This window comes from Pangasianodon hypophthalmus, chromosome 9, assembly GCF_027358585.1.
Source record: "Pangasianodon hypophthalmus isolate fPanHyp1 chromosome 9, fPanHyp1.pri, whole genome shotgun sequence".
Classification (NCBI taxonomy): Eukaryota; Metazoa; Chordata; class Actinopteri; order Siluriformes; family Pangasiidae; genus Pangasianodon; species Pangasianodon hypophthalmus.
Window position 1 is genome coordinate 5,245,127 of NC_069718.1, and position 22,311 is coordinate 5,267,437.

General features: G+C 38.8%; 1 protein-coding gene across 5 annotated transcripts in view; it reads left to right on the forward strand.

Annotated features, from left to right (window-relative positions):
- map7d1b (MAP7 domain containing 1b) overlaps window positions 1–22,311 on the forward strand; it is a 55,710-nt gene that overhangs the window by 10,109 nt on the left and 23,290 nt on the right. For 3 of the 5 annotated variants that reach the window (XM_026947314.3, XM_026947315.3, XM_026947317.3), the window contains exons 2-4: window positions 13,230–13,421; window positions 18,786–18,854; window positions 19,350–19,370. In XM_026947314.3, the coding sequence (XP_026803115.3) occupies window positions 13,230–13,421; window positions 18,786–18,854; window positions 19,350–19,370 (282 nt within the window). The remainder of the gene's footprint in view (window positions 1–13,229; window positions 13,422–18,785; window positions 18,855–19,349; window positions 19,371–22,311) is intronic. The other 2 variants (XM_026947316.3, XM_026947318.3) reach the window with 1 other exon arrangement.

Below are 22,311 nucleotides of genomic sequence, written 5' to 3' on the forward strand. Positions count from 1 at the left end.
TGCCAGCAGTACGAATATAACAGTCTCAGCCACGCCCATTAAAAAAAAAAAAAAAAAAAAAAAAAAAAAACAATTGTTTTCTATTTCAAGCTCTTATCACAGTGTTTCACAGAGGAGGCAGGGATATTGTCTGTTTTCAGCTAAATCGTATCTGCATTCTGATACTTTCAGCATTTACAGTATTAAAATATTCTTTTAACCAAAGTGCTTCACATCATAAAATGAAATGTAGAAAACCATATTTTCGGGATTTGGTAATCTTTTTGAATGATGCAGGGCAAAACAAAAACATTGGAATGATTTAAAAAAAAATCGAAAATGTCCAAACCGTCACCGTTAGCACTGTTAAAAGGATATGTTAATATTAAGGAATTACTAATTAATAAGTAAGGAATAAAACACTCAGTGTTGTGCTGTTATAGGAAAATAATCAATGACACGGAGGTGTGATGAAGCGGAGTTAACACTGTGATGTTGATTATTTTCCTACAACAGCACAACACTGAGTGTTTTATTCCGCTTACACCACAATTTACCAATGATTACAATTTTTAAAAATGTTTTTTTTAATCCATTTGATGTTGAAGAATGTCCACAAAACAAATTAGTTCCTGTTCTCGCTTACGTTATAGCAGCTGTAAACAGCCGTTTCCTCTCCAGCCTCTCTTTTGTCTCTCATGAAGAAAAAAACGCAGCTTGTCATATTACGAAGAAACCGTAAAGTGTGAACTCCTCTGTCCTGAAAATGATGGAAAATTCTTACAAAGCGCTGACACTGGAGACTCCTTCCATAAATGTTACGTAAACACCGTATGAGTCCCTGTGAATGAACTGTTACTATAGAAACGATAATGTATTCGTTCCATCCATGAGTCCATTCATTTAAACATGTGATTTGCAGCTGATGTTATAGAAAATTAATCAACACCTTCTGACCAATCAGAATCCAGAATTCAACAGCGCTGTGGTGTAAAGTGTTCATACTTCATTTTATTATTACAAATATTCTATTTAATATGCAGGCTAGCTAGTTGAAATGCTAGCTCGTAAGCAGACACAGCGTTGTAGAAATGCGTCTCCATCTTTTCGTCTTGGCTTTGTCGTCTCGCGTGACGAGATCATGTGACCCCTTGTCGTTCTGTAACGCTCAGACGCTCAGCTTTCACAATCAGATCCTGCTTTCACTCATTTGCAGAGAAATGAGTGTGAGAATAAAACTCCTGCACTATGTAGAACAGCTTGTGAATGTGCAGAAATGCTAATCCTGTTCAAATGCTCATTATGTATGCAGATTTATGCAAATAGGCAGCACATTTGTTCTGTAATTAGGTACAATTGTTCACGCTGAGAATATGTGCTGAGATTATTTTGTGCTGGAAGTTTCTAAATGAGTTCTCCGGGTTCTCAGATGTGTTAATAGCGTGAAAACATCCTAGCCTCCGTATTGTCTTCATCAGAAATTCGGTTATTTACAGAGCTTCATTCATAAACTCACAAAATGAGAACATCCGTACTGCACGTGTGACAGAACGGGAAGCGCAGAAGGAAACAGAAAGGAGAGGTTAACACAGTGTGCTGCTGTCATGTAACAGAGAGAGAGAGAGCTGAAGGTGAGCACTGAAGCCCCGCCCACTTACCGACCCAGGAACTAGCCCAGCGTAGCCAAATTTCAAAGATCAAGACATTATTGTTCACGTGTTTGAAACCCTATAGCTAGACAAAAATGCATCAAATAATGTAATTACAGTAAAAAAAAAAAAAAAGTATGACTAGCTATTTATTATCCTGTCCTGAGGATGACTCTGGTGATGAAGCATCGCGTTTACGACCTCGACATGATATCAGGACGTCTTTAGCTATCATTCTGGCTATGAGTTGTGGCGTTCTCTTACACATAAAACATTCATTGCTAGCATCTTGACCAGTGTCTTAATGCGTTGTGCTAGCATTAGAGCTACATCACAGTTTTTTGTCCTGCACTGTACTGAGTTTCTTTCTGTATTCCTGATTCGTAAAGTATCTTTAATCATCCGTGCTAGTTAATTAACATATCTAGTACAAATAGATCGGAAAAATAGTAGCACGCTCCACAGTATTCATGCTACCGAGGATTTTATGAACCAGCTAGAGCATGTTACGTTTAAAAGTTTTGTTTTTGCGAAAGTAGTGAGTGTGTTTTGTGCTTATATGTGCTTTTGTGAAATTTGTAAATCATTATTACGTTCATTACTAACATGCGAGTTCTGAAAGTTTGTATCCGTGCCTTTTTGGCGCCGCCCACTTTCCAAATTCTTTGGAGCCATCTTCTTGACCACACCCCCTCCTCTCATTGGAGGGCTCTACTTGGCCCCGCCCATTCAACCTGTTACAATAGTGATATGCTTCAGTCAGAATTTAGCTAGCAAATAACACGATATTTAAAATGTGTAAGAGTGAGCATTATATAAACACAGAATGCGAACTTATTTAACGTCAGTTTGAAACAAATAATCGTAATTTGAATTTTTACTGGAAAAATGATACACTGGTTTAAAAAACACAGCTTTACGCATGTCTGTAACCCGCGATCTTACGCAGAGAGATGGATATTAGCATCATTCATGTGGACAAATTAAATTAAATATAGTATAAAGCACAGCACTTATTCTCATGTGCAGGAGTGTGTTGTCATATATGTGTGTATGTGTGTGTGTTTGTGTGTTGTGTATGGTTCAGATAGAGCTCTCTCTCAGGTTCTTTACTCTTCACGGGGAGTCACTGACAGCTGTAGCTTTGAAGTCACGTGTGTGTGTGAGTGTGTGTGTGTGCGTGTGTGTGTGTGTGTGTGTGTGTGTAGGGGTGTGTGAGCCAAGCCCATCATGCTCGTCCTCTCACTCACTACACTCACAGCCAGGCTGCTAATATTAGAGTCCCAGCTGAGCAAATGGAGCCAGGAAGCCACACACACACACACACACACACACACACACACACACACACACACACATGCTCGTATAAAAGTGCTACATTTACCTTTAAGAAATCATTTTTATTTCAGTAGCTACAATGAAAAATAATAATATTCACAACATAACTTTATTCACTTCCTGGACCTTGAGTTCATAATTAATCTCTGTGGAACTTTCTGGAAAGTTTTCTTCCTGACGTGACCGAGTGCGGCTCTGTTCGGACTGGATTCGTTTATCAGAGGGACGTGTGTGATACATTTTTTACACGTCTCCTCAGTGATAAATCTCACAGTATCGCTATCGGGAGGTGTGTAATATCTGGGGGAGGGGCAGTGATACGCTCGCTGCGAGACTGAATACGGCAAGCGGCAGCAGTCAAACTCTTACAGATTTTTCACTGGGCTTAGATTAATATTCCCTGCTTTATAACTGCTTTATAACAGGTTCCTTAAACAGTAAAAGCGAGCACGCGGTCAGGACGCATACAGCTTTATCGCTATGACAACATCATCTCACACACATACACACTTATCAGAAACACACGTGGGTCAAAGAACAAGTCAGCTTACAGCACACACACACACACACACACACACAAATACATACACAGACACACTTCCTTTTCTTCCTATGACATCATCCAGAAGGCAGCTGTGGTCTAGATTTCAGAAAGTCTTTAATGACGGAAACTGAGGCATTTTCTCCGAATGCAACACCCCACCCTCCACACACACACACACACACACACACACACACATACTCCACTAGTGAAACACAGCTTTCTTTCAGGCTTTTAAGCCTTTAATGTTGTTTTTCTTTATTTTTTATTTTCTTCAGATCTGGGACTCTGTTTGTAGTCCAGACTAAACATGAGCGTGTTCAGTCAAAACTAAACACACATCGTCGCACTGCACGTCTCGGCCTGCAGTCCCACTGCGTCCATCATCGTCCAGCTGAACTACATTTCAGATCGTTAGCTGTGTTTTAGGAGGTTTATGAGGCTCCGCCCCTGAATGATGTCACAAAAGCACTTGTGTCACCACTGTAAATCTTCATTTGTGATCATTTTTGTCTGTTGTCTAAAACAAAGGCTTGTAGATTTGCAGCAATAGGGCTACAAAAATGATGCAACTGTTAGAACAGAGAATCGCTCTATGAAACAAATGAAACAAAAAGCACAGCTTCTTGTGAGTACAGCAGAGAAACATGTTTAAAGTTCTCTTTAGGTCTATATTTAACTGCTACTGGGAGAGTAACTTAATTTAATGGATAAATAGTGTGTGTTTGTGTGTGTGTATGTGTGGGTGTGTGTGAGAGAGAGAGAGAGATAGATACACTAGCCAGGATGTCCTCATTAGGTCATTGATTTCATTTCATCTAATTTGTGTGTGTGTGTGTGTGTGTGTGTGTGTGTGTGTATGATTCATGATGACCAGACTCTGTGTGTTTGTGTGTGTGTGTGTGTGTGTGTGATTAATCACTGCAGATATAGCTAACTCAACGTAACTTAAAATAATAATAATAATAATAATAATAATAATAATAATATACTCAGTAAGTTTAAAAGAATTGCTTAATACTGTATATATTCTAATGTAAAAAGAGATAGAACAGTCTTTTACTCTGTCTAACACACACACACACACACACACACTGTGCAGGCTGTGTTTGGAAAAAACAGGCGTCCGGTTGCCATCTGCACCAGCGCATAGCCTACATGCCTGAGGCCTCACTGACCCAGATTCTTCACACACACACACACACACACACACACACACACACACACACACACACACGCTCAGAGCTGACCCACTTTAACCCCCGGCATTATGCTGTGAACTCTGATACACATGCATAGGCAAACACCAATAATCTGTTATACAGCACTTTTAAAGTCCACACACACACACACACACACACACACACATCCCTAGTGTATATATCTTAGTGCTGTAGGCAGCAAATAAATCCTGATAATGCTCAGATAAAGCAGAAGTAAAGTGAAAGTACCTTTATTTTGGCCACATAAACAGTGATAATTTCATAAACTGTGATAAAACTTTATATAAACTCTTTTAAATGCCATTATTGCATTCTAAAACATTGAATTAGCACAAACCTTCTCAGAAACTTTAATCAGCAGGTAAAAAAGTAAGTAGCACATAAATATGAATTATTCTGAACATAAACAGTGTTTCAGTAATTAAATGCTAATAAATAAGGGTTTGGTGAATACACTGCGTCCTAGCGAATTAGTTTATTTTCATTAAAATCACATTTCTGATGATATTTCTAACCATACCACTATATATGGTGAAGGTTTCAGTAAGGAGACGTTTATGGAAGGAGTCTCCAGTGTCAGCGCTTTGTAATGGTCACGAGGTAAAGCTGTAACTTTTTTGTAAAGGTTTCGGACATCTTCAGGATATTGGACAAGCTGCGTTTTTTTTTTTTTTTTTTGCCTTTTAACTTCAAGAGTGTTTGTCGTTTGTTAGCGACAAGCTAACTGTGATGAGTGATGTATATTTTCCTCCTCAGTAAAAACAGTGAAGTGTGTAGTCAGTGTTATAGATTTAACAAGTGAATTTGTCTGTATGTTGACTGATCTAAAGTTAATATGTGTGTATGCATTATAACTCATTTAAAAATAAAGAAATGCTGCTGTGTGGCTACTGTTGATGCTCTGAGCGGCCATTTTGATTTGATGTCACTCCCTGAACTCGGGGGTGAGGAGACCTTCCCGATTTTTCCGGGTAGGAATTCCAAATTGAGGAGGTTTTTCTTTGTTTTTTCCCTAGTATATGACTTTTAGTTGACCTTTAGTTGACTTCAGCAATATTCCTTACTTATGAGATTAAAACAAAGACATGTTATGAGATAATTTATTGCCAGATGATTTCAAGTTGATTTCAAATGATTTAATTTTTAAATGATTTAATTTATAAACACCAGGTATGAGATAATTTATTGCCAGATGATTTCAAGTTGATTTCAAATGATTTAATTTTCAAATGATTTAATTTATAAACACCAGGTAAATTTAGCTACGTTAAATATGTTTTTGTAGTGTTTCCTTTCCATCTGCCTCCTTTTGTCCTTTCTATTTTATTCATTCTTCTTTATGACTTTGTTTTCTGTATGTTTTTATTATTGCAATTTTAATTTCTAGCTTCTGAAATTCTCAGTATCCTTACACTTTAAGATATCTCGTATACCTTTAAGATAACTTTAACATAGCACTTTGGTCAATGAAATTTGTTTGTAAATATTGGGGAAGTCGTATCATCATCCACTCTAGATGAATATTTTGAATATGATTATTAGGTGCGCTTGTATTGTGGTCCAGTCACTGTGTCCTCGCTACAGTACGCCTCCTTGCACTTCTTTTTTTATTTTTTTTTTTATTTTATCTCTTATATTGTCCTGTGTAGTGTGTGGACATGTGGAGATTCCTGATGGTGCCTGTGTCTGAGCTGCAGAGCCTTTTATGGCTGCTGGATGATCTCTGTAGCGTGGTTATTTTTACCCTCTAGTGCCAACTGCGTGGGCTGAAACTTGACCACACCACCCATAGCATGTGTGTGTGTGTGTGTGTGTGTGTGTGTGAACACCTGACTCGTGCACAAATGCTCACAAGTACCGAGCTCACGACTGTATTAACCATCGTGTCGCCCGAAACACACACACAGCTGTAGGCTTTTCCAGGATAATTATACAGTAATACCTGCTTCATTATACGTTAAAAAGTAAAAACTCCAGTGCACAATTATAACGGGGAAAAAAGTAAGAGTGGCTGATATGATGAAAAAAAAATCATCATCACGATATTTCGAGACATTTCCACGATGCCTGATGTGTAGCACTCTAGGTTTCATAACAAGCTGCCAGAAATACAGTAAAATATTGTAAATACTGTAAAAATGTTGGTTTCATGAGAGTTTTATTTAATGTTTATAAAAATAAACTAACACTGGAAAAAACTGTACAGTTTATAAAATTATAAAGATTGAAAAAACTGTGAAATCTGCTGAGATTGTAATTGAAAATTGAGATTGTTATTTAAAAAAAAACATTAAAAAAAAAAAAAAAAAAAAACATATCACAATTCCCATAATTTATCAGAAAAGTGCAACATTTTTATCATCAAAATTTATTGTGATATCGATATTATTTCATCATATCACCCCTAGTAAAAAGTAACAAAACTATACAGTGGTAATATTTTTTTTTCCCTTTTATTTTTTTTCTATTTAAAAAATTTATTCTCATTTTTATACGTGATTATTCACCGCAAAAAAAAAATCTGAAAATTGTGTAGAAATGTTGCAGGTATTTATTTTTAGTTTTGTTCAACTGGAAAATCATTTTTAACAAAATATAATTTTTTTGTTGAGAAAAGATGGGAAAAAAATTATCTGCAATGACTCGATGCAATTTTTTTGATCCACAGTTCGTCGTGTAGCTACGGATTCTGAGCTACACGAAAAAGCTACACGGAAACACTGTTGTAAGGTTCCACATAAAACCTTAAAGGTTCCCCTCAGACAGACAAAAAAAACCTTAAGTATACTAGATGGTTAAACTTTTTTGCTCAGAGAGTGTACACTGGATAGAACTAAAAAAAATTGCGTTTGAGAAAACTTGTTGCAGTAATTTTTTGTAGTTTTTTCTCAGCTAAAAAACGTTTCTTAATGTTGTAACATACTTTTCAGCTGACTGTAAAAATTCCTTGCAACAAGTTGAAGCAATTATTTTAGTTTTATCCCTGTTTTTTTTTTTTTCAGCGTATGAATGGTCATTGGTGACTGAACGGAATGTGAAAAACGATAAAGATGGCCTTTGACTGAATTTTAATCACTTTAAAATTTTAAGTTATTATTAACTAATACATCCATTCATTTCTGTCAACCTTTGTACATAATGAACACATACGCGCAAATGTGAGAGCATAAGGTTAAAGCTAGTGTTTAAATTACGGCATATTTATGTTTCAGCTATTATTAGTCATCTTGATAATAAATAGTACGTATAAGTTCGGAATAAAACACATGAGGGTGTGCTGTTCTAGGAAAAAAAAATCAATGACTGGTTAAACTGCTACTACTACATTGTTCTAATGGTTAAACAGATATTTGGTAGAATTATACAGTTATTACCCAGTGACCTACTTGGCAAGAAATTTTATTTGCCACACAAAGCTGACTCGCTTGTAAGGGATTTTTTGGCCTGTACCCTGTAATTTGCAAATCCCTGGCATTTATATCACTGCCAATGGAATAAATGGAATAAATCTCTGGCAGTTATATTATACATATAATTCACTCCAAGATTTGCTCTTTGGCCGGAGTTTATCTGGAAGAGAGACTAGGATGGAGGATGGGGGGAGTATCAACCAATCAGCAGCATTGTTTAATGGGGTAGAATCTCCACTGTAATGATGAAATATGTACACGACACGTGTTACGTTAAGCAAACCTCCAGACGAGCCCAGAATCGGTCCTGAGTGCAGACTCAGTATCCGGACCAAGTGTGAAAATGCCGATTGGTCAATCAAGTCTGACAATCACCATTTTTAAAGAAACACTAGTGCAGTCAGGGTTGCCAGGTTTCAGCAAAATTTATAGCCAAACTACATCTCAAAAAATGTGGAAAAAAGATGTGGAAAAGGGAGAGACATTTTTCTTCTTATAATAATTTTTTTTTGCATTGGAAATAAGGTCACCATGGTGATTTGTAGTGTCTGCAATACGCCTTTTGGTCAAAGCCTTTGCAATATGTCTTAAAACAGAAATGGTTCTATACATCTTGCGCTTGCACTTTCTCTTTGTTTGCAATAGCATGTGTTTGTGAAAATTGCTGTTTGTTTGCTTTAAAACAGGATCTTGACAGCCACCGACTACTACACCGACTAGCCAAAAAAACCGCCACCTGCTGACTTGCTATTTCCAAATCCGTGTTCTGAAACTAGGCCAGTTTGATTCTGGCAACCCTGAGGGCTGAGTCCCAAATACTGTCTAGCTTACTAACTTACTACTTACTTCATATAGTGGCCTGCTTTTAGAAGGATAGTATGCGGTTGGGACGTGACCTAACAAGCTAGAATCTTGTTTAGAAAACTAAAACAAAGACGAAAACTAAATGTTCTTTTAGCTCCTGTCTCCACATTTCTCTATTTTATGATATCAGAGCTAAGAGTAGCTAATGTTTTAAAATGGCGTCTGTGCTGTTACTCAGTGTTGTGATACAGAGGCATGAACTCGGAACATCTCTGTGATATCAGATCATCATCCAGACCTCCATTTTGTCTCCAGAGCTGCGACATGTCCTGATGTTCAGATGATCAGATGATCTGTCTCGACATGTTCTAAACTATTCTATCTGCTGCTTTATTGCCCTCTCCTTTCCCTCTCTCTCTCTCTCTCTCCCTCTCTCTCTCACTCTCACTCTCGGCTTTTGTCTTTTTTCCTAGCACCCAGTCATGCAGCTCACAAAAAACACAAAAGCACAGCTCACTAATGAACTCCATCACACATTCTCTCTCTCTCTCTCTCTCTCTCTCTCTTGCTCTCTCTCTCTGTCTCTCTCTCTCTCTCTTTCTTTCAGTCTCTTTATCTTTCTCCCTCCCTCCCATCTCCTGGGCTTGCAGTACATCACTCTATCTCTTTGTGTTTCTTCCTCTCTCTTCTACTCTTTCTCTCAGTTTCACTGTCTCTCTGTCACTCCTTCACTATTCCCCTGTCTATCATTCAGTCTCTCTCTCATTATGTCTCTGTCTCTCCTTCACTCTTTCACTATGTCTCTCTGTCTTACTTACTCTAACAGCCAGTGTCCGTACTAATATCCAGTGTCAGAACTAATATCCAGTGTCAGTACTAACAGCCAGTATCAGTACTAACAGCCAGTATCAGTACTAATATCCAGTGTCAGAACTAATATCCAGTGTCAGTACTAACAGCCAGTATCAGTACTAACAGCCAGTGTCAGTACTAATATCCAGTGTCCGTACTAATATCCAGTGTCCGTACTAATATCCAGTGTCAGTACTAATATCCAGTGTCAGTACTAACAGCCAGTATCAGTACTAATATCCAGTGTCTGTACTAACAGCCAGTGTCAGTACTAACAGCCAGTGTCAGTACTAACAGCCAGTATCAGTACTAATATCCAGTGTCTGTACTAACAGCCAGTGTCAGTACTAACAGCCAGTGTCAGAACTAATATCCAGTGTCAGTACTAACAGCCAGTATCAGTACTAACAGCCAGTGTCAGTACTAATATCCAGTGTCCGTACTAATATCCAGTGTCAGTACTAATATCCAGTGTCAGTACTAACAGCCAGTGTCAGTACTAACAGCCAGTATCAGTACTAATATCCAGTGTCAGTACTAACAGCCAGTGTCAGTACTAACAGCCAGTATCAGTACTAATATCCAGTGTCTGTACTAACAGCCAGTGTCAGTACTAACAGCCAGTATCAGTACTAATATCCAGTGTCAGTACTAACAGCCAGTGTCAGTACTAACAGCCAGTATCAGTACTAATATCCAGTGTCAGTACTAATATCCAGTGTCAGTACTAACAGCCAGTGTCAGTACTAATAGCCAGTGTCAGTACTAACAGCCAGTGTCAGTACTAACAGCCAGTATCAGTACTAACAGCCAGTGTCCGTACTAATATCCAGTGTCCGTACTAATATCCAGTGTCAGTACTAACAGCCAGTATCAGTACTAATATCCAGTGTCCGTACTAATATCCAGTGTCAGTACTAACAGCCAGTGTCAGTACTAATATCCAGTGTCCGTACTAATATCCAGTGTCAGTACTAACAGCCAGTATCAGTACTAACAGCCAGTGTCAGTACTAATATCCAGTGTCCGTACTAATATCCAGTGTCAGTACTAACAGCCAGTATCAGTACTAACAGCCAGTATCAGTACTAATATCCAGTGTCCGTACTAATATCCAGTGTCCGTACTAATATCCAGTGTCAGTACTAATATCCAGTGTCAGTACTAACAGCCAGTGTCAGTACTAACAGCCAGTATCAGTACTAATAGCCAGTGTCAGTACTAACAGCCAGTGTCAGTACTAACAGCCAGTATCAGTACTAATATCCAGTGTCAGTACTAACAGCCAGTATCAGTACTAATATCCAGTGTCAGTACTAACAGCCAGTGTCAGTACTAATATCCAGTGTCAGTACTAATATCCAGTGTCAGTACTAATATCCAGTGTCAGTACTAACAGCCAGTGTCAGTAGTCCTTGATATCAATAATTCATCACATGTGTGCAGCGCTGCAGCTCTGTCCTCTGGAGCATGGAGTGTCAGTTCAGCAGCTCATATTAAAACACACACACACACTCCCTGCAGTGGTGCAGAATCAGGGTTATAATGTGTGTATGACTGTGTAATGGGGTTCATCGGATGTTCTGGATGCAGCGACGCACTAAACTAAACCACGGGCATTAAATTTATTAGTAAACTATTAGTAAATACTGCACATGTGAAAGTGTGTTTATTTACCTTCAGCGCCATCACAGCTTATTCTGTTCCCTGTGTTTCAGCATGAAGGAGGCGTGTCACTCCCTTCATTTACATCTTAATTCATTCCATTTACAAGTCTCTGTGTGTGTGTATGTGTGTGTGTGTGTGTGTGTGTGGCAGATGGAGCTCTGCAGTGGCAGTTTATCTCCACAGTGAAAGACCACGTGCCTGCTGTTCGCACTGAGACAGAGAGAGAGAGAGAGAGAGAGAGACTATATATAGACAGTGAGAGACACAGACAGAAAGAGAGAGCCAATGACAGATCTCTCTCTCTCTCTCTCTCTCTCTCCCTCTCTCATTTCTTGCACTTTCTCTCAGTTTCTCTCTGTCTTTTTGTTTAGCATTAATGTGAATAGCTGTATAGTGGTCACTCATGCTGTTCATACCTTAATATAGGTCTTAATGTCTCGCTCGCTTTCGTTCTTTATTTCTCTGTCATTTTTCGGTGAATGGAAAGAATGAATGGATGATGAGAGATGCATTTTTAAGATTGATCTGTGTTAGTTGTGGACTAGTCGGGAATCTTCTTCCCTCTGAGGTAAACATGGCGGTGGTGTCGTGGCTCAGCAGCAGCTGCCGTCTCTGAAAGAAATGTTAGTCAGAGGTTTGTGTTTTCCTCTCACTGACGCCGTCACATCTGAACATAACACCACAGGCACACACACATACACACACACATACACACACACGTACACCCTGCAGAATCAGAAAAGATAGCCGGAGTCTCCACATATGTTCTTGATCAAAACAGGAAGTTTGTCTGTACTCTGACCTCTACAAGGTCAAAGGTTAAGTAGCAGTAGCTGCTTGTTTGGGTGACATTTACACTGTGACACTTAAACATTTTCACATTTTAACATAAACCTGACTTTACAGTGCATTTTACACATGTCCTCACTGGAAAATGAAACTATGAGCAGTGTAAAAAAAAACTGAATGTAGATAGATATGTAGCTAGATATCGACATATATCTGTCTATCTGTCTATCTATCTATCTATCTATCTATCTATCTATCTATCTATCTAAACCCCTAAAGAACCTTTGAAGAACCTTTTTTAAACCATGTTAATGAGAAGAATAATGACAATACATATTAATGCATACACTCAACATACACTCCACATACACTCTAGCTTCCATAATTGGGTTCTACTTGGAACCTTTTCTGAAGAGTGTATACAAAAGTGTGTTTTAAGCTGAGTGGTTAACAAACCGAGCTCACATGGTGGATTTTTCAGAGGCAGGAAAACGATGAAAGAAAAAGAAATCAGACCCTGAGGAACAGGGTTCTGCGTGATGTGTTTGAAGTGAAGCCCCCTGGAAGGCAAATATCTCCCTGCTGGATAGCGCATGAGCGTGAACTGGATGCTAATGACGCACTAACTGGATGGAAGTGAAACTCTAATGAATGCTAAGAGCTCTAAGGGCATCAGCATGAGAAAAACGCTACAGTGGTTAACTGCCAGTAATGTAGTTAGTACTGATTAGCGTAGATAGAGGAGGCTTAGTGCTAGCATTAGATTACATGTATGTTGGAAGCCAAAAACTCAGACAGCTGATGATGATTAAGTAAAGATGATTGGTGGTAAGCTAACCAATCAGCAGTGAGCACTGCCCCACCTCTCAGTACCATCAATAGAAAAACGCTTTCTAAATTTTAGTAGTGTTTTTTCAGTTATCAGTATTTTCTGGCTGTACATTAACACCTCTCTCTCTCTCTCTCACACACACAGCTCTCAGTAGCTCTCCTATAGACTCGACTCAGAGGCTGAAGAAGCAGAACGAGGAGCACCTCAAAGCCGACGACACCACCATCACAGATTCCTCTCTTATCACTGACCCTCCCTCCAAAACAGAAACGCCCATCAAAGCCAGCAGCAGACCCAGCACGCCTGCAAACAGCGCCACCCCCCAGAACAAAAAAGGTACTGCACCGTATCAGATACGGCTACACTTTAAAAAAATATATAAAGGTCCCACAAAAACAGGGTTTTTTTTGGGTTCTGATGGATCTACATGTTAATGCGAAATGACGTTTGTGGTGGAAAATTATTACAATAACAACAAAAAATCCAAACAAATCAGATTCTTCTAATGTTTCTAAAAAAACCTTTCTGGGATCTTTGTTTTTAAAAGTGTTATTAAGAGTTATTACCAGAGTTATTAACACAAGACTCTTTGCAAGAACTTAGCTAATGACCGCTCTTGACTTTATGCCAATCCTGACAAGTGTGTCTGAAAAGTAGCCTTGCTGAAGTTATTTACATTTACACTTACACATCTGTTAGTCGGATTTCTGAGTCCAAATCAGAGTGACATTGATGTTTTGATACTTTCATTGGATTTGGTTTAATTTCACACTGCATATAACTAAACAAAGCAAAAATGTGTTGATGAGCTTGTAAGGCTGAAACTGTACCCATAAACCATCAGTCCTAAATACAGTGACGGGTTCCTGGGTGGCGCAACAGAAAAGCGTTCACCCTTTTGCGAATTCAATTCCCGACAATGTCAGTCCGAGAAAACAAAACTGGCCGTGCTTTTGAGGTGGGAGGGGCATACTTTCTCTCTCCTGTCAATCAGAGCACCACTAGCCAATTGTGGGTGTCTGTGAGCTCGTATGTGGAAGAGGGAGGATAGCACTTTCCTTCGATTGTGTTACGCTGCCCTGTGATGCAGCATGAAAATATGCACTAGGCTGGCTTCACTTTCTTGGAGGAAGCACATGCTAGCTTCCACTCTCCCCAGTTGGTAGCTGTCATATGATAGGCGACAGCTGGCTAATGGGCGGGAAATTGACGCAGACAAAATTTAGGGAGAAAATCAGAGAAACAAATATACAGTATAATGATACAGTGATGGCTAAATAGATTAGATAGATAACTAGTTTAAAACATTTTTTTGTATCACATCCAGTGTTTATTTATTATCTCTTTTCATTCATGGTCCACAAAACTCCACAACACATTGCATTTCTGTAGTTCTACAGCTCTGTCCTTTGGCTCAGTTTAGTTTCTCACTTCTGCAAAAAACAATGTTGCAACTAATAACACACAGAATATTTGATTCACTGCATGTGGTGAATTGATTCAGTGTTTCTCGCTTAGATGCTCTCGGACCCGAGTGCGATTCCTGTGTTCTCACCTGCCTAAAGAACTGCACTGAGGCAGAGAACACATCAGGGGTCCATTTAAACAGATTAAACCATACGTATATGTAAAAGTTAGTCTGAATTGAACCTTGGTGTGTTTTCCTGTCCCTCGGTGCAGTGAATTTGCGCAGCAGCATGATACAGTACTGATACCTATTGATTTTGTTCCACACCATTCAGCTTAATGACAACAGGAATGCAGAATAACTGTAGCGCAGCCACGGCTCAGCAGACTCAAACAATTACAAGTAGCTGGTTGTTTTTCCAAACACTACATCGTACTGGAGCACACAGCGGTGCACACCATCGTGACTCTTCGTGAATCTTCTTTCTGTTTTGCTTTTAATCGACCAGATGGTTGTGGCTCGACGCCAAGTCGTCATTTGTTTAGAGCAGGAAGGCAGAACACGATGGCTGCAGTTTTTCAGCTGTGTGTGTGTGTGTGTGTGTGTGTGTGTGTGTGTAGACAAGCATTCTGAAACAGTCTGACAGTCCCAAGTGTGTTCCACCACCATCTTAGTGAGAAGTTGCCATAGCAACAGACTGTCCCATGTTAGATTCGCATGGTAAATCTTGCATAAGCTGCATAGGATAGCACAGAGGAACATACGCACACACACATTCTGGTGTAAACACATACACACAAATTGTAATGCAAGAAGTACATCTGAATGGACATACATAGAGTGAAAGATTTGACACATCTGAGAATCAGCTTACAAATCTGAAATTGTTAAATGGATGATGGATCTTAAATTTGTCCTTCATAGGAAGGTGAACATTCACTAATTAAGGGGTTAGAGTCATGTCATCACTGTTGCTAATAAGTAGGATAAATAGGAAAAATTACTATGAAAAGACATAGTAGGACTAAGTAAGCTAAAATGATCTAGCTAGTTAGCAGGCTGTTGGGAAAGTTGAACCCCATTTGTAATAAGGAAAGAAAAGACAGCCGGAGGGGGATGTGGACAGCCAGGAGCACAAGGTAAATAGAATGGAATAGAGAGCTGTATATTCACTGTTATCATCTGAAATACACAAGTAAGACAGAGGCAAGAAACTAGGCAAACGTGAGAAAATAGACACAGGTGAGAAAGTAGACACGGTGAGAGGGTAGACACAGGTGAGAGGGTAGACACAGGTGAGAAAGTAGACAAAGGTGAGAGACTAGACAAAGCTGAGAGAGTAGACACAGGTGAGAAAGTAGACAAAGGTGAGCAAGTAGAAACAGTGAGAGACTAGACACGGTGAGAGACTAGACAAAGGTGAGCAAGTAGACACAGGTGAGAAAGTAGACACGGGTGAGAAAGTAGACACATGTGAGAGACTAGACACAGTGAGAGACTAGACACAGGTGAGAGAGTAGACACAGGTGAGAAAGTAGATGCAGGTGAGAGAGTAGACACAGGTGAGAAAGTAGACAAAGGTGAGAAAGTAGACAAAGGTGAGCAAGTAGACACAGTGAGAGACTAGACACAGTGAGAGACTAGATACAGGTGAGAAAGTAGACACAGGTGAGAGAGTAGATACAGGTGAGAAAGTAGACACAGGTGAGAAAGTAGACACAGGTGAGAGAGTAGATACAGGTGAGAAAGTAGACACAGGTGAGAGAGTAGACACAGGTGAGAGAGTAGATACAGGTGAGAGAGTAGATACAGGTGAGAAAGTAGACACAGGTGAGAGAGTAGACACAGGTGAGAAACTTTATTTATAATGGCACTATCCGGTATCACCCAGATGAGGATGAGTTCCCTTCTGAGTCCGATTCCTCTCAAGGTTTCTTCCTCATATCGTCTCAGGGAGTTTTTATTTGCCACTGTTGCCTCTGGCTCGCTCATTTGGGATAAATTTATACATTCAAAATTTATATCCTGAATGCATTTATTTCTGTAAAGCCGCTTTGTGACAATGTCCATTGTTAAAAGTGCCATACAAATAAAATTGAATTGAACTGAATTGAATTAATAAAGTATGAGGACACTCTACAATTGTGAAAACACATTCTCCCTAACTGGAACAGCCTTTGTCTGACTGAGGATCAAAGAGTGCTGAAGTAAACGACCATCACAAATGACACTACACGTTTGGGAAGTAGTTGTCGATTGAGGAAAATGACAATCTCAAGCCCTTCGTTTGCAGAGAGAGAGAATTACAGTGGCGTAGGGGGTAAAGTGTATGTCATTAAATCAGTCTATTCAAGAAACAAATCTGGGTGACGCTAAACAAACAATAGTTCGAAATGATAGTTCTTCACTCATCCTCACCCTACAGGACAAGTGAAATTCCTAGTCTATGCAGATGACCTGGTGCTGCTTCCATTCCCTGGAGAGGAGCTACAGCAACATCTGGATCTGCTGGTTAACATCTGCCAGCACTGGGGCCTTGAAGTAAACCTCAAAAAGAGCATCATCATGGTCTTCTAGAGGAAGTTCAGATGTCAGTACATTTAGTATATTGCCAGAAGTATGTGGACACCTGATCATCACACCCATATGTGGTTCTTCCCCAACCTGCTGCCACAAAGTTGCCCACAATTGTATAGAATGTCTTTGTATGCTGTAGCATGACATTTTCCCTTCACTGGAGCTAAGAGACCCAAACCTGTTCCAGCATGACAATGCCCCTGTGCACAAAGCGAGCTCCATGAAGACAAGGTGTGTTAAGTTTGGAGTGAAAGAACTCGAGTGTCCTGCACAGAGCCCTGACCTCAACCCCACTGAACACCTTTGGGATGAACTGGAACACCGACTGAACCCCAGACCTCCTCATACAACATCAGTGTCTGATCTCACTAATGCTCTTGTAGCTGAATGAACACAAATCCCCACAGCCACGCTCCAACATCTAGTGGAAAGCTTCCCAGAAGAGTGGAGCTTATTATAACATCAAAGGGGGAATAAATCTGGAATGGGATGTTTAACAAGCTCATATGGGTGTGATGGTTAGGTGTCCACAAACTTTTGGCCATACAGTGTAGATATAAGTTCACCGTCAGCAGCACAGACTTACAGCACATAAGGCCGTACATTTACCTCGGCACTTACCTTGTCCTCGTCCTTACCTCTTCAGGGACTTTCAGCGTGGCAGTGAAAGCTCTAAAGGAAAAAGCACATATAACACAACGATGAAAAAAATCATTACAATATTGGTATCCCCATCTCAAGCTGGTGCAAATTATTTGATAGTGTCGTCCAGCCCACTGTGCTGAGTGGCAGTGAAGTCTGAAGTCCACGCAGTCACCATACATGTAAGGGTTCTTTGGTTGTCCTTCTAGGGGAACCTTTTAAGCAGGGGTTTTCAAACTTGTCCACAAAGGGCCACTGTGACTGCAGGTTTTCATTCAAACCAACCTAATTCCACTTGTTTAATACGTTTATCTTAGTCTCCAATCAATTATCAAGTGTACCTCTTATTTGGCTGGAATGGAAGCCTTCAGCCACACTGGCCCTTTGTGGACAAGATTGAAGACCCCTGCCTTAAAGGTTCTATGTAGAACTCTACAAAAGAGTGTTTTCTTTTAAGAAAGGGTTCCAAGTATAACAACTTTAATTATCCAAGGAACCTTTAAAGAACTCCTGACTTACCCTTGTACCAAGTTCAAAGAGAGTTTAGCTAAATTTTAAATACCTGACAGGTTCTAGGTATTTAGAAGCAAATGATTACCAATAATTTGGAGTTTGCACCAAACAGTTACCCAGTTAATGCATACACTCTTGGGAAAAAGGGTTCTCTTTATGGGTACACTAAATGGGGCAAGCGTCTGACTGAAACCCTGCATACAGAATTCTGCAGAATGATCTTGAAAAGCCAAAGAAACTCCAACCAGTGCAGGTTGAGACAGTGATGCATGTCCTCCTGTACTGTGATAAAATTGAAAGAACACAATGAAATTCTTGCCTCCAACTTCCAAACTCTTATCCCACTTAAGCGACATGACCTTATTGGAAAGAATACAGGCCTTCATCAGAAGTGGCTTACAGCAACACTCATTTCAAAATAGATATACACATATCAGCACCTGAGAGATGGTGGGTAACACTGCTGCTGTTGTTGCTTTTGCTATTATGATGCTTATGACCAACACTATTAGTATTGTTATTATTCATATTATTTATTTATTTTTTTTAATGTTACACAGATGGGATGAGCTCGGAGCAGAAACAGAAGCTGGCAAAACAGAGGAGAGAGGAGAGGGCCAAGTACATGGGTAAGACACTCCTCAGCTGATCATGGGTCTGATCTGTAGGTTTTTAATGCAAATGTTTAATTAGAGCAAGGACCTGTTACTCTCTGTCCTTCTGAACAAGGCATATGAGTGCTAATGAGATATTTTATTCACACAATGTAAATGCATTTAGACATCTTAAAATTTACATGAATAGTCGTCACAATTGGGCCACATACCCACACATCCATCCCTTTTCTCTGAAGTTGTGTTATTCTAGGTGTAGCATGAAATCTGTAATTAATTCAAATATGTATTAATTCAAACTGATTAAATGTTTTAATATATAAATTAATTTATATGGAAACATAGAATTTAATAGGAAACCGTGTCTAATGTATACACAGTAATTATATGTCTTACATCAGCTTGTAATGGAAACTAGTGAATATTCTCCAGCCCTACTCTTGGCATAGTAACAGAAGTGAGGGATTGAATCTTGACAGCTGTTCTTCTTCGTTGTTTTTAATGCTTCAGAACAGAGAACCCATGAGCAAGGTAAGATACATGACAGCATTTGAAAAAGGTGGTGGTTTCACTGTTCAAACCTCATTTCAATATAATATTTTAAATCAGATTTCCTCATTTGTCATTGTAATCATCTCCTTGGTCCTCCTTCATGTGAATTACCGTATTTTCTGGACTATAGGATTATTTTTTTGTCTTCTGGTAGGTGCTATGACCTATGTGGTATACCAATATACTGTATATGTTATATTATCTAAATTAGCCTAATTATAATATTCTGATTTCTTAGTGGTTTTATGGTAGCATGCTACTCCAGAAATTACGGTAGTTTGGCCTCCCAATGTGGTAAATTATCATTACAGTTAGCTTGCTATTAATACATTACAATTAGCATTATTGTAGCAGCAGTAATCAAACAAAACTTATTATAAAGTGAATGAGGACATTTCAGTAGCTTTAGTAATTTTCATCAACTAACTAATTCAAAATATGTGTAAAGCGCTGAAATGTAAACACTGTAAAAAAAGTTTATTTTTTGTATTGTAGCTGCAGCTTAATTTACTTGTACAGTAAATTAAAAAGTTTCAGCACTAAAAGCCATGTTAAAGCTAACTGATAATGACTTTTTAGGATGAGTTTACAGATTGATATTTAGATCAGGACAGTAGTAAAGGCTTCAGCTCAGGAAACAATACAGCTGCTATGGCAACACTAATGGGACAAACACTAAACTACGCTACAGCAGTTCAAGGAGTTTTTTTGCCTAAGCAGACAGAATTTATGGTTTAGGGACTTTAGAGTGCTGTCGTATGTTAAAATTATTTTATCCATCACAAAAAACTTATATGTTGTCAGATGTAGGAATGAATATTCAGTTTCACTTATCAGTCAATATTTCTTGTTCACATCAGACCTGTTAAACAGCAACAAGAGTGTTTTTTGGGTTCCTTCAATCCAGTTCAACTCAATTTAAATCATGTTAATGAAGTCCAATGAATTTCAATTAAATTCAGTTAAAATAAGTTCAATCAAATACAACTTAATCCAACTGAACTGATTCCTGTTTAATTTAATCCATTCCCATTCATTTCAACTCAACTTAATTCAGCTGAAATCAACTCAATTTAACTCAACTAAGCTCATTTCAGTTCACCTGGATCAGTTCAGCTGAACTCAACTAAGCTTAGTTCAGTTAAACTCAATTCACCTCAGTTCAACTGAACTCATCTCTAATCAAGTCAATTCAACTAAACTGAATTCAAATCAACTCAGTTCAGCTGAACTCAATTCAACTCAATTCAGTGCATCTGAACTCAATTCAACTCAACTCAGTTCAGCTGAACTCAATTCAACTCAATTCAGCTTAGCTGAACCCAACTAAGCATAGTTCAGTTAAACTCAATTCACCTCAGTTCAGCTGAACTCGTCTCTACTCAACTCAATTCAACTAAACTGAATTCAAATCAATTCAACTCAGTTCAGCTGAACTCAATTCAACTCAACTCAGTTCAGCTGAACTCAATTCAACTAAACTAAATCCAAGTCAATTCAGTTGAAATGAACTAAATTCAGTTAAACTTACCACAACTCAACTGAGTCGAACTCATCTCAATTCAGCTCAGTTCTCATGTCAGTCAATTCAGCTGAACTCAACTATTTATACACGGATGTGATATTTATACACGGGGGTTCACAATAACATAGTGGGGTTTTTTTTTTGGCTAATTTAGATGCAGCTTAATGTTCAACACACTAAAAGCAGAAGAACGTTTACTGCAAACAGCATTAGTATGAAGCAGATGATATTGAGTAGAATTTCCAGTATGTACACACCAGCTGCTGCTGCGTGTTGGAAATATGTTGTGCAGATGGAAAACTGCTTCATGGTGACTATTCTTTTATAAACAGCCTTTTAATCAAAAGAACCACAGCACTTTCACCACCACATCTGCAGTGTTTGTGTGATTACCACTGGTGAAGATGTTTTCTGTAGTGAGAAATGAATGGAAAACTACAGGGGCAGTTGTTGACCCACTCCAGCAGCTGCCCTTAGCTGACCAGAACCCTAAACTCCAAACGTTTTAGCTAACGATCGCTGCTACACACTTTTCTTTTGGCTTTTCTTTTTTCCTGTTCCACATAGCCACTCTCTCTTTTATACTGATTTTATGGGCATTTTATTGAAAATTCGTTCTTAAAAAGAAGAAAATAAAAACAATTTGAGTATTTGATCTTTTTGCTTCCTTTCGGTTTTGGTTTTATGAGCAAGCAAGTGCAAAGAGACTTTTGTAATAAATTTTTCCTGCAGTTTTCCCCACCATTCTGTGAGTTTTGAAATGGTTGATCATTACCACATTATTGTGAAACCATGATATTTTCATATCATACTGTGAAAATTTCAAGTCATAGCATACACATACATAACAAGGTTCAAGGTTCTTTATTTGTACACATTACGTGCATGTGATGTAATGTAGTGAAATGTTTTTCCTTAGTGCCTCGTCCCGCAGTGCAACAATGATACATAATAAAAACAGAATATAATAAAATAAAATAGAATAAAAACTAGTAGACGTAGACATAGATGTAAAAAAAGTTTAGCGGCCTTTAGAGGAACGAAACGTAGAATATGAATATGCATAAATAGAATATGTTAAAAAACAAAAAACAGATACAGAGCTGTAGTGCGCAAAAAGTTGTCTCATAGTGCAAGTGTGCAAAAGATTCATTTTTCCATAGTTTGTGTATTGTGTGTCCGTGTGTGAAGTAGAGAAAAACAAGATAAAAAAACAAGGTAAAATACACGAAAGTTGTAGTGTGGGTTGCGAGCACCAACGTAGGCGGCCTTCCTTAGTGGCACCATCTTGAACAAATACGGCGGATAGGGATTAGGTTGAAAAACACTGGAGTATTCCTTTAATTCATTAATGCATGTGAATGTAGATGCATGGCGATGATATACAATGTCTGT